The 13,412-nt window shown below is 44.1% G+C and overlaps 1 protein-coding gene across 8 annotated transcripts in view; it reads left to right on the top strand.

Annotated features, from left to right (window-relative positions):
* Positions 1-13,412, top strand: part of NUMB (NUMB endocytic adaptor protein) — a 336,147-nt gene that overhangs the window by 278,114 nt on the left and 44,621 nt on the right. For all 8 annotated transcript variants that reach the window (XM_078659507.1, XM_078659504.1, XM_078659509.1 and 5 more), the window contains one exon: positions 7,908-8,213. In XM_078659507.1, coding sequence (XP_078515633.1) covers positions 7,908-8,213 — 306 coding nt within the window. The remainder of the gene's footprint in view (positions 1-7,907; positions 8,214-13,412) is intronic.

The following is a 13,412-nucleotide window of genomic DNA, read 5'->3' as shown; positions in this document are numbered from 1 at the left end:
TCTCATTGGCCTCCTAGACTCCTCAATAGCCCCCCTTTAATGGCATCCTACACTTGCTGCCCATCTCCTCCAGGGCCTGAAGACATATTATCACATCACCCCCATTCTGATGGAACTTCCTTGCCACTCAGCACCATTTTCATAACCAGCTGTATCATTTAAAAAGTCATCACGACCATCAGCTAAACTTACCTTGCAGTCAAGCTTGCCATCTCTGGTGGCTGTAAGCACACCCACACACACATCATCATCAGACTGCACTCTAAGAAGTACAAAAAGAGAACAAGGATTAGCAAAGCACTAAGTCTACCCTTTGAAAGATCTATTGGCTTTGTTAATATTTTTTAGCCATGTTGTACAGTAGCACGGCCCCTTTGCAACATAGCTGAAAGCAAAGCAAATGAAAGCGCTTTGCACTGGCGGTGTCTTGGAACTATTTTTTGTTTACTTTGTCATGTTGTATAGCGACCGCTCTGCTGTGTAACATGGCGTAAAACAAATTGTCAACTCCAAACAGCTCTTGCATACATATGCGAGACCTATTTTCTTTGACAATGCTTGCTAAACTGGACAAGGAATTTGAGTTGGCACTATTACATGGGCATGCAGCTTAAAGGCTTTAACAAAAAATGTCCCTTTCATTGCATCTTAAAATTGAGAGCAAGCCCCGGAGACATCAATCAGACTGTTTTTATTTACAAGAAATGTATTTCTGGTTAAAAAATGCCTGATGGACTGTTACCGATTAAAAATTGTAATCACGACGTTTTCCTTCCTGCTCAGACTGGTGAAAGTAATATGGTTGGAAAAATGTCTACTACAGTAAACATTTCGCCTAGAAAACTGTTATGTGATTTTAATAAGTCTTCTAAAGCACACGATTACCCGAAGATGTCAGAGTAACAGAGGAAGATACAAGCAGATATGTCTAGTTTAGCAGGTGGTAAAGAGCCACGTTTTCAGCTGTTTCCTAAAGTTCAGCAGATTGGGAGCATTTTTGGTATCTGATGGTAGAGCGTTCCAGGCTTTGGACATGCCTAAAAAGAAGCTCCTGCCGCCCCTAGTGAACATCGGAATCTGGGTACAACAGTGTGTTTTGCAGAGACTGATCATAGAGTTCTGGCTGGGTTGCACCACTTGAAGCTATGCTGTGAAGTGCTTTATAAGCAATACAGAGTTCCTTGAAAGTGCACCTCTGTCTGATGGGAAGCCAGTGCAAATGTTTATTGTTTCAGGATACAGATTGGCATTTTGGTATCTTTAATAAAAGCCTTGCTGCCGAGTTTTACAAAGTTTGTAGCCTATTAAGAGTGTGTTGGGGAGCAGTGAGAACCAAACCATTGCAATAGCCTAGTTTAGACAGAACTAGTGATGCGATGAGGGTGTTTTGGAAATGTGAAGGGATGAAAGGAAAGCTCTTTTTAGCATGCTCTCTCATCTTCAACGTTTTTTACTTTTTAAAGTAAAAAACGTTGAAGTAGAGAGAGCATTGATATGATTATTGTAGGGTAATTTGTGGTGAATCGGAACTCCCAGATTCCGAGCTTTGGTAATGGGAGCAGGCACGTTGCCCATTTCTACTGGCCAACATGAAGGCGTCCAGAAGGAAATTTGTGCTCCAAAGAGTATGATTTCGGTTTTATCCACATTAAATTGAAGGCATTTCTTACTCATCCATGCGTTTACAGCTTGCATGCAGTCATGGAGTCTGTTGCTGACTCCTGGATCTTTTTTGGCCAGGTCTACGGCAATCTGGGTGTCGTCTGCATAGGATGTTAAGGAAAAGCCAAAGCTTTTAATGAGGTTGGCAAGGGATGTGATGTAAATATTAAATAAAATAGGGCTTAGTGAAGGAAAGGAGAACGATTGAGATGTGTAGGAATACAATCTATGCTGTAAAGGAGCTAATGTAAATCCCACTGATAAAAAACATAAATCCAGATTTATTTTAATGGGATAGTGCATCACTACCACTTAAACTAAAATGCAGCTCAGTCATCGCTCAAGCTGTAAAGCAGAGGGGCAGCGCTAATGGACTGGTTTATGGACTCCTTGAGGGGTTTGGGGTGTCGGGGACAACTGTATTGGGATTTCCTGCTAATACAAAGCTGAATAAAGCTGCTAAAACACTTTATCTACTCACCTTATAAAGGGGCAGCCAGTGTGGGAATAGAAGCTGAAACTGTATCTACATCATTTTTGGGGAACTGTGAAAAGAGAATCAAATCTGTGCCTGCCTGTTAATGACACAAGTTATTAAGAACGCCAGTACTCCAGTTGTGTGCACAGTTTGACAGCCATTAAGAAGTCCATCTCTGACTGCCAACACAAATAACAAATGAACTGAGAAGTTTTCGGTTTTCCACTTAACAAATATGGAACTTCTAACTTCCTAAAAGTTTCATTGAACATAAAAGGTATGTGCGTGAAAAGGAAATCCCCAGGGTTAAGCTAATTTTACCTGCCTAAGCAACCCTTTTCTACGTCAGCTCTTCAATGTAGATATTTAAAGTGCATGTACCCTTCATGCCAGCAGCAGCACGGGACGGTGTGGGAGATGTCAAGCAACAAGCAGCAGGGCGCCGTAGTTTTCGTCCAAACACTAAGTTATGAAAAAAGCTTTATGAAGCAGCCGCCATTGCTGTATTATTATTGGTTTCTTTACTAATGCTGCTGTGCCATGCCACATTGTGGTTGCGGGTGTGCATTGTAATTAAATGGCCTTTAGTGTGCAGAGCTCCTGTGGCTATTAGGAGTGCACTGGCGTTTAAATGCACAAACATACATTACCAGAGACTGTCGCACGTGATAATATGAAATTCGACAGCAAGCCATGTTAACCACTTCTTACTTTTTTACCTTGCAGTAAATGAAGTGCACTCAAATTCCCATTGTGGTCCTTAGGATAGCACAGGATGGCATGCCCTGGGAGGAAATACCTAATACTACCCTGACTCGGTCCTTCCCACCAGGAGGTCCAAACAGTGTTTGCTAAAAAATAACTATTTCCCAGTTCACACAAGATTGTCACATAAATCTTCTCACTTTGGGCAAGGGAAGATAAAAAACTAAAGTTGAACAGCCTAAAATAAATAAAGCCAGCAAATGTGAGTTACAATCCACGATGCCAATGGTAAGCAACAAACAAAATGCAATCCTAGGGAAACTTTCTGAAAGTCCCCAAGATGTCGTTAGCAAACCAGACATCTTTGTTGCCTTTTAGGCGTTGACCTAAAAAATGGCACAAAAGATTTTGGAACCGCATCTACGGACTGTTTGAACGCTGTTGAAGACACACCTTTCTGAATAACTATGTTATGTATATTTGATAGAGCGCAACAAATCACCCTCAAAGGGTTATCTCGGCGCTAGAGCAAAGAAAAAGGGGGTGCGGTTAGAAAAAACTGGTTTTGAGAAGTTTTTTGGAACAAACAAAATCAGAGCACACGTGGATGTGTAGAGGAAGTCTGTTCCAGTTATGTGGGTCAAAATATGGAAAGGATAGTCGTCTGTGTGAATACAACATAAGCGGAGCAAAAGTTGATCCTTGGATCTGAGATTTCTGTGGGTAGATCCAGAGTCATGTGGTATGGAGGTACGCTGGGCCTTTATCTGATAGGGATTTGTGTTCCAGTAACTTGAAAAGGGCTCTTTTCCTAATGGGAAGCCAATGCAGTTTTCTTAGAGTGAGCTCCGAAGGAGTGCGGGGAGGAAGTTCGAGGACAAGGCGAGTCGCAGTGCCCTGAACTACCTGTAGTTTTGATAAGAGAGATTCATTGACTGCTACCATTAGAGCGGTCCCATAGTCTAGGTAGCTGACCACAAGAGCTTGCGTAAGAGTTTTTCTTGTGTGGAGAGGCAACCACTGGCACGCTCGGCTCAGTATGCACATTTTACCAAAATAGGTGCCGCATGTGAAGCCTGTCTGCTCTCCGTTTATGAGACTGTCATCAATTAAGATGCCAATATTTTTTACCACCTTTTTGTGTTAAGGTGAGGTGTCTAGTTTGGATGACCATTATTCATCTACCTGTAGTTGTTGTCCTTGCAAAATGGCACCATCTCCGTTTTATTGCTGTTGAGCTGTAGGCAGTTCTGGGATATCCAGGATGCAATTTTCCTCATTCATTCCCGAAATTTGGGTTTTGTAGATTTTCAGTTTGGACCCATGGATCAATTGTGTGTTATCTGCATGTCAGATGACATCAAGGCGACATGACCTTATTACTTGAACCAGTGGTTCAACATAGATGTTAAAGAACTTGGGGCTTAGTGAAGATCCCCGAGGTACTCCATTGTCCAGTATTGTGACACAGGATTTGAAAGGAAATTCTTAAACCAGCTACGGGCTTTGCCTTCGACACCAATCTTGGAAAGTCTTCGGACCATAATGGTGAGATGGTGTCGAAGGCAGCAGGCAGGTCAAGTAGCACCAGCTTTGGCTGGCCAACCCTTGTCAAGGGAGAGTCTAATGGGGCCCAGACCCACCATCAGTGCTGTTTCTGTACTCCGTGAAACTCCGAAACCAGATTGTGAAGGATCCAAGATGGTATTGGATTCCAAATAGCAGGCTTTCTAAAATGTTGTTGAGGTAGTTAAGAGATATGTACCTATAATTTGCGGGTTTCAGTGGGTCCACATTGGATTATTTAAGAATAAGCATAACTTGCACTGTCTTCCAGACCCTGTGGTACAGTGGCAGTGTTTAGAGAGTTTAAACTGTGCTATGATGTCAGGAAGAAGCGACTTGGCAAGTGTCTCCGTAATGTGTGGTGGAGAGAGGTCCGGAGGGGGGAATCTAACTTGCCTTTGCTCATCATTTCTAGAGCTAGTGCTGAGGTGATGGACTTATGAATAGGAGGAATGGCGGGAAAATAATTAGTGGGAGAAGGGTGGTTAGCGAGGTTCCTTTATATAGTCTCAATTTTTTCTTCAAAGCAGTTAGCCAGAACATCGCACAATTCCTGGGAGGCTGGGATAGAAGAATTACAGGCAGTAGACCTCATGAACACATTTAAAACTCTAAAAAGTTCTTTGTTTGAATTGCCAGCACTGTCAATTCACAAAATCACAGTGTATTAACTATCCACAAAACGGCCACCTTTCCTATAACTTGTTGACTTTTTGCAGGCCTTTGACCCTGTACAGCACTCTACAGCCTTTTGACTAGGTTTCCTCCACAGAAATAACACATACATGCATACACATATGTTCAAGCCCTAGACACAGTGGCACAACCATAAATATTGCACACACTTACCCATGTGGTTTCATGCGCAACTCTGGTTGCTATGTCGCTAAAAAATAACTTCGAACTCTGTCTGCTGGCTCCCCGTTCAAGGAAGATAACGATTCTTATTCTTAGTGCTGATTCTCAAAGTACTTCACTACAAAATATAAACATTTCTGGCTGACTTGTCACCTCGCTGTTATACCTCCGATCCTTTACGGTCCTCCAGCTTGACTATATTAGATCCTTCTTTGTATAGATTCTCCACAATTGGCGACAGCAAATATCCTGTGGAACTGTTGCGCTTCAGAAAGTTACTGAAAACATTGGTCTTGCAGTGCTTTCACTTTATCCCTCTGATCGGCTTGTCTGACTTTTTTGTTCTAGTGTCTTAAAGCTTTTGTTGTTTTCGGCACCATATATGTATTCTTTTTTGGTCACCACCACGAAGAAAACATGAATGCACTGGAAATAATTTGAAAGAATTGTCGCTATGCTTGGTCTTTAAACAAGGTAGCTGTAGGGACTTTGTAGATGAGAACAATATAACAAATACAGTTGTAAGAGATAGTGATTTTAAATTAGAAAAAAGAAATGTAGTTATGGTATTGATGAATACAGGCTGTAGGAAATCCACTTTTTCTGTGTGGTCACCCCCGATTTTCCGCCTTTTGCTGGCTATAGAACTTTGTGCATTTCCCCCTGCTGACCAGTAGTAAAATACCTTTGCTATCGTTTAAACATGGCCGAATTGCCATATTTCTAATTGGCATATTTAGCTTGCCTACAAAACCCTAGTATATGTTATAGTGTGTACCTAGTGTCTATAATTTAAATGCCATAAGTAGACTGTTGTGCCATTACTACAGTGGCTGTGCAAACATGGCTTCAGACCTTGCCCTGTGTAGCCCAACTTCAGCAGTGTAAAACCTGCAGTTTGACCTGTTAAAATAAACTCTTTTGACAGGTCACATTTAATATTAACAAGTCCTTACAGTAACTGGGACCCAGAAGTTAATTTTCACTGTGGCAGGCTTAGTTGTCCCGTGTAGAAAACCAGAGTACAGTTTAAAATCCTAATACTCTATCTTGGGAATGGGATTAGCTAGTCAAATAATTAAACATCTATCTTTAGTAAGTTCTTGAGAATCCAGTTCAATGGTGAAGTCGGCTTTTGGAAAGCAAAAGTAACTTGTAGGAAATTGCCTTTTCCCTGCCTCATGTTCCTGGAGGCTGATTTGCATTTCCTCTGAAGTTCTCTCAGGCAGTGATTAGTATTTGAATTGATGTGAAAAAGGGATAAAAGACCTCCCAGGATTAAAAAGTAGGCTGAGCTGAATGGCCAGTGAGGGCACCCCTGAATCTCACAGTATAAGAGGTGGGGTTTGGGCATCCTTTTTGACACTACTGTGTCAAATCCTGTAGGGAGTGTCATGCTTGACAGATCTGCTGGGTTTACCTATAATACTTGGGTGCACTTGGAATAGAGAGAACAGTGTGGCGAGACAATTTTTGTCTATCCACTATTTGGTCTGATTTTGTCCTACCCGAACTCTGTCTCTGGGTTTACCTGTAACATTTGGAGCGCACTGGAACGGAAGGTAACAGGATGCCAAGTACATTCTTGTGTTTTCATTATCTGGTTGCTGGTGAACTCTGCTTTTGTCCTACCAGGCTAGTGTCTCTGGATTTATTGTGTGTGTTGGGGGAGGCGGGACACAGTGGCTTCTTCAATCGGGTTTATGGTATTACCTGTGGGAGGACACTAGGATTACCAAATCAACAGACTCTGTCTCACCAACATGCACGCAACAACAGTGTCATGGTCAAAACAATGAGCCAGTCAGAACAGTAGAATTGAGAGAGCTAAGTAACTATTTTATAAAAAGAACACACATAAAGATGATTCCACTACATCAGTGGTTAAAAGTAAGCAACTACACCTTTGTGAACAGCGACTCAAACAATCTTAACGGCTGTTTGATGTTTGTGCTTCCCTTGGTGTAGATACGTTGCATCCAAGATATGCATAGTGTATAGTTTGCGCTAATGGGTAATGTCTGCCGAAAGCACAGTAAATGTGATTGTTTATTCCCCCCATGAATTAGGCATGAATTAGGTGGGCGGGAATAAGTAGGATTGCAGAATAGTTCAAGATGCAATGATGGTATGACAAGACACACCCTTGCAACATCGGATCACCCAAGTAGATTTCAAGCAGTAAATGTAAGAGTTTCTTGGAGTTAACAGATACCGGAAGAGGGCCCTGCTTATGGTCAGTTGAAGTAAGAATGTGGAAAACAAAGGTGTTTAAGGGTAACTAGAGATGCAAGGGACAGCAACAAGAGTGGAATCTGCATTGGGATGCCCATAGCCCTCTTTCAAAACCAGATTGTGCCCGATTTTAACCCACTCAAACAATACTGTTGATGTTCATAAAATAATGGTTTCCCTTTGATGAATGCATGTATTGTTGCTCCCCAACACTTACGTGTAATGCTTTAAATATTTGCTGTTGGTATCATTACTATCCCTCTTTCTATTTTGACTAAGATGACCCTTCAATATTCGCTGCTTTCCTTCTTTGTTATTTCTGTTACATTTGATTCGCACCTTAGCCTTGATTCATGCAGTCCTTTGTGTTTAATATTGTTGTAACTGGCCATTCTTTTCCCAGCTGAAACGGAAGTTGTGCCTGCCACCATTACACCTACTGTAACAGAGACAATAGCACCATCTCCGACGTTGCCAACTTCACCCACCATTGAAGAGTCCTTTGTGCTAGACAGCAAAGATCTGAACCATCCTCATGCCATTCCTCGAAGGCATGCCCCTGTTGAACAGCTGGCAAGACAAGGTTCCTTCCGAGGCTTTCCAGTGCTTAGCCAGAAAATGTCACCCTTCAAGCGCCAGCTGTCTCTCCGAATGAATGAACTGCCTTCAACCATGCAGAGGAAGACTGATTTCCAAATTACAAATCCAGGTAACACTGGGCAAATACTAAAGGGATTGAGTAAGTGCGGGCTTTGTGAACAAGAATGATTTTGGAATGAGCTCATAAACTCTGAAACACTTAAATAAACAATCAAGAGGATTTATGGAGCACAGCTAATCGCCCAAGAGGCTATCCAGATGCTTGAGGTTCATGATGGTTCAGGTGAATCAGTCAAACAGCCAGGTCTTGGTTGCTCTCCGGAATTCCAGTAGAGAGGTGGAGGTCCGTAGCTGCAGTGGGAGGTTGTTCCAGGTTTTCACCGCATGGTGGGAGAAGGAGCATCCTCGACTGTTGCTTCATTGCATTTGAGGGGCGTGGGCGAGTGAGAGGGAGCCAGAGTTTTTAGTTGCCTGGTAGGGTGGTGGATATTCAAGCGATGGTTGATGTATGCTGGTACTTGGTTGTGCAGGGCTTTGTAGGCATGGATCATCAGCTTGATGTGATGCAGTCCTCTAATCAGTGTGTGATGAGATACAGTATCAAAGACTGCAGAGAGTTCAAGGAGTATCAGAGCCACTGTTTTTTCCCGGTCAAGGAGGGCTCTGATGTCGTCAGTGACTGCGATCAAGGCAGTCCCTGTGCTGTGATTAGCGCGGAATCCAGATTGGGAGATGTCTAGAAGGTTCTGCTTCAGATATTTGGTGAGTTGTCAGGTGATCATTTTTTTCCAGGACTTTGGCGGGGAAAAGGGGTAGGGAGATGGGACAGTCGCTTTTGAGTTTTCTCAGGTCGGCGATGGTTTCTTGGAGTGCTTTGATTTTTGCCTGTTTCCAGTCTTCAGAAAAGGTGGCCGTGGCAAGTGAGGAGTTGAAGAGGGTGGTGAGCTCACTGCTGATCGTGTGCTCCATGGCGGCTTATAAGGGAACGGAGCTCATGATGGTGGTGGTGTCCTAGGGTATGAGCTGGCAGGTGGTCCGTGTTGATTTCGGTGAGTGTGTGAAGGTGAAGGAAATCTGAGGACATGGGCTGAAGTTCAAAGTTCTTATAGCTGGTGGTGATGTTGTCGAGTCTGTCACATAGTTCTTGGGAGGGGTGATGCTGTTTTCTATGGCTGCAGGGTTGGCACACTCTCTAACAGTGTTGAAGAGCTCTTTGCTGTGGTTGGAATAGGACTTGATACAGTCGGCTAGGGCTTTCCGCGTTGCCTCTCACAGTAGCTGTTGGCAGAGGTTCAGGATATCTTGAAGGTGGTTCTTTCTCAGGTGTCCATGCTTGTGCACCATCTTCTTTCCAGTTGCTTGTAGTGGCTTTTTGCTGTTCTCAGTTCCTTGGTGTACAGTCTTGCTTACTTGGTGGATCTCCTATATCTGCTAGTCTTGATGGGAGCGATGATGTCAGCGCAGTTGGTGATCCAGGAGTTAACATTTTTGACCGCTTGGTCCAGATTAGGTGCAATGTTAAAGCTTAATGTATTGAGGGTGTCGGTCCATTGACTTGTTGATACTTTGCTCTAATTGCTTGGGGGGCGCCGATTGGCTCAGCAGTGGAGGTGGGTGGCTGGAGATGTTGAAGTTCACGAAGGAGTGGCTGGCCCAGGTGAGGTCGGTGACGTGGCTGTACTTGACACTGTTGCTGGAGGTGAGGATGGGGTCCAACATGTGTCCTGCATTGTGGGTGGGGTTGGTGACAAGTTGGGTGAGTCTGATGTTCTTAATGCTGTTGAGTATGCTGGTGGTGTTGAGGTCATTGCTGTGGAAATTTAGATCTTTTTCAGAAGATGTAGTCTTTGGAGTCAATGGTGATAGGGGCGATGAAGTCAGGGGTGATGGTGCAGAAGCTTGGCCGTGGTCCAGGTAGTCTGTAGGTGGAGGTGCCTCTGATGTTGAGTTTTCCGTCTGCTTGGAGTTTGAAGGTGAGGTGTTACCAACGGGGATGATGGACGGAGCGTTTGAGCAAATCAAACACTTACCCCCAGTCAACTGATCAGGGTTTAATACATCACCATTAGCTCACTCCACCACCCCAGTTCAGACATGGCCATATGCAGATCAGTCTGACCCTGTGCCTCATGGGAACAGTCCAGCCCGAACTGCCAAGCCATGTCTTCCCTGGACCGGAAACAAGCATCCTGGGACCGGTTTCAGATTCATAATCCTCATCAGCCAGGCTATCTTGAATCCAGTGGTAAAGTGAGCAAGGGACCTACGTCTGGGCATCACCTGCCAACTTACGGCGAACAAAGCGATACCAAAGGGGATGATGGACAGGGAGGGCCTGAGTGTTCCATGGTCTGGAAAGTGTCTTCTGTCTCAGTGGTGCAGTGGATATTTTCTTTGTGGACGATAGGGATAGCGCCTCCAGGTTTGTTTGTCCAGTCTCTGTGTGTGATCTTCTATCTGTTGGGTGTTGCCGTGGCGATGTCTGGAGCTGATGTGTGCGTGAGAGCCATGTCTCGGTGAGGAAGACGACATCGGGGTGAGGGTGGTGTTGAGGTCCCAGATGTTGATGGCGTGTTTGCAAAGCGAGCGTGTGTTGATTAGGAGGCAGGCAAGTTAATGTGAAGTAGGTGCATTGTGTAGTTTGATTTACATGGTGGTGGATGGTGTGTTGGTGGGTGATCTGATGAAACCGGAGAAGGTCCTACCATAAGATTGTGGGGAGGTGAGGCAGCAGTGGTTGTCATGGCGTCCATGATCCAGGGCTGGCGGTGTAGCTGTAGGGTGTAGGAGTACCAGAGTTCCTGGCGCTGAGCGCAGACGGGTTCAGATGGGCTTACCTTTGGTGCAACAGAGTTGCAGCCACTCTGTGTCCTCTATTAAGTAGGTCCTGGGAGGAGGGCAGTGCAGTGGGCGGGACTGGGGGGAGTCCGGAAACGGGCGGGTGCAAAACAAGCAGGAGATAAATAAGGGAACAAAACAAGGGGATTAAAAAAGTAGGGGGAAAACGAGGCACAGGCATGCACAAAGACAAAGGAAAAAGCACAAAAGGCAAAGACCAGAAGAAAGAAAAACAAGGCACATGGAGCGCAGGAATCCGGCTGTTCGGGGTCTGATAGCAAGAATGAGAGTTTGGCCTGGGACCTGCTCAATGGGGTCGCTCTGTGGCCTCCATAAAGTAGGTCCTGGGAGGAAGTGGCGCGATGGGCAGGGCTGGCAGGAGGTGGGGAAAAGGTGGCAGCAAAACAAGTGGGACAAAAAGGAGGCACAGGCACAAAAGGGAAAGGCACGAAAGGCAAAGGCCAGAAGAAGGAAAAACAAGGCACAAGGAGCGCAGGAATCCGGCTGTTCGGGGGTTGACAGCAAGAATGAGAGTTGGGCCTGGGACCTGCTCAATGGGGTCGCACTGTGGCCTCTGTTAAGTAGTTCCTGGGAGGAGTGGGGCGGTGGGCAGGGCTGGCGGAAATTGGCGGCGGCAAAACAAGTGGGACAAAAAGGAGGGGACAAAAACAAGCGGGAGAAAACGGAGGGGAAAAAAGGAGGCGCAGGCACAAGCATAAAAGGGAAAGGCATGAAAGGCAAAGACCAGAAGAAGGAAAAAATGGCACAAGGAGGGCAGGAATCCGGCTGTTCGGGGACCGTGAGTGAGAGCTGGGCCTGGGACCTGTGTTCATTCTTAAACCGCTTAGAAACTTTGCACCGGTCGTAAACCTACGATAAAGCTCAGCAAGTGCCTCAAAACCTTAAGAACCAGGCAATTCAAAATTTAAGTAACACATTCACTCTGATCTTTCACATCATCACTTTACCGAAACTCCCACCCATGCAGCAATTCTAATGAAATACACATTGCCACCTGGTGTTTCCCACCACGCTCCAATGTGGCTATATCTCCTTCTGAACCCATGCCAAGCCATCTTCTGATTTCCACTGTGCTCTGCTGTCCTGTTGTGCGCTGCATCCAGTAATTGACCCTGCAAAGTACAATTTCTCTTGCAGCCAGTCAAAGTCTTTGGGTCCAGTGTCCATTTGGAGTCCTCTAACCTAAAATGGACAGTGGGAGAAAATCTCCCTCGCCCAGTAAGATTGGCATTTTTTTTTAATTCAGTGTTCAAAATGCCCCCGGACCTGGGTTCCAGATATCTCGAACTTATGAGTTCTTTCAACAGAAATATTTCTGAAGGCTAATTTCTCGGAAACTACTAAACGTATTTGCACCAAACCAAGCAAAGACACTTCTTAAATAAAGTTCTGCTTTCATTACAACGTTAGTGTAAATTTTGTTTCTGTTTTTTGAGAGTAATGATTCCTTTGGGAGTTAATAGGGAAATGTCACTTTTTTTTACCCCTTCCTTCTGAACATCCCCTCGCTTGATAGATCTGTACGAAGAAAATTGTATGAAGTTAGTTTTTTAAAACGTTTTTTCCATAGTCTTCGAATGGTACGAAAACAAAATAAAGAAAATAAAAATAACTTTTCAGTGGAAACTGTGACCCAACATTAACTACGTCTGATTAACTCACTTAACATTGAAAAGATTTTTTTTATTTACCTATAACTTTGTCCCCTGTGGACAGCTCTGCACCTTATCATGCAGACACGCTCAGCTTCTCTGGTGGTTCTCAGCACAAAGGCAGTTAGGACACCAATAGACTGTAATCTAACAAGTGTAAGAAAGAAAAAAACATTGCAGCAGACCCTCTGCATTGATGCTTGCAGGATCTAAATCCACATCTGTGTATCCATCACGACCACCCCAATGCAGCTCTAGTTCATGAAAGAGTTGAAGACTGGTCTCTGAAGAACACTATATCATAATGCAATAATTGACAACAACCCAGCCACCACTCCTGGCTTTACGCTTGTCTTTGATCATGTACACTACTCCACTACCTTTTGCTGGGTTCACACTATAGAAATACCTTATACATGCATACATATATGTATATGGTGTGTGGTGTATAGGTGCTGTGTAGGCTACAAAGAACTAACACTTTTATATATCTTTTCAGATGAAAATCCATTTATGTCAATGAAATTTGGCAGACCAGTATTTTCTAATTTGTGCAGATCAATAAGGGGGGGGGGCACACATTTTTCATCTGCTAATAACTTTGGGTCTGTGTGACAGACCTTCACAAAATGTGGCAGAAGTTTGGAAGGATTGTTTTTATGTGGGTATGTTAAGTGTTGTGAAGAGAGTTAAAGTGGGAGGTGGGGCAATACAATTTTTTAATTTACTTATAACTTGGGCACAATTTGATAGATCTGCATGCCTTTTCTAAGGGCCTGATTACAACCTAAGACATT

This window comes from Lissotriton helveticus, chromosome 9, assembly GCF_964261635.1.
Source record: "Lissotriton helveticus chromosome 9, aLisHel1.1, whole genome shotgun sequence".
In the NCBI taxonomy this organism is placed as follows: domain Eukaryota; kingdom Metazoa; phylum Chordata; class Amphibia; order Caudata; family Salamandridae; genus Lissotriton; species Lissotriton helveticus.
This window is presented reverse-complemented; position numbering and strand designations above follow the sequence as displayed.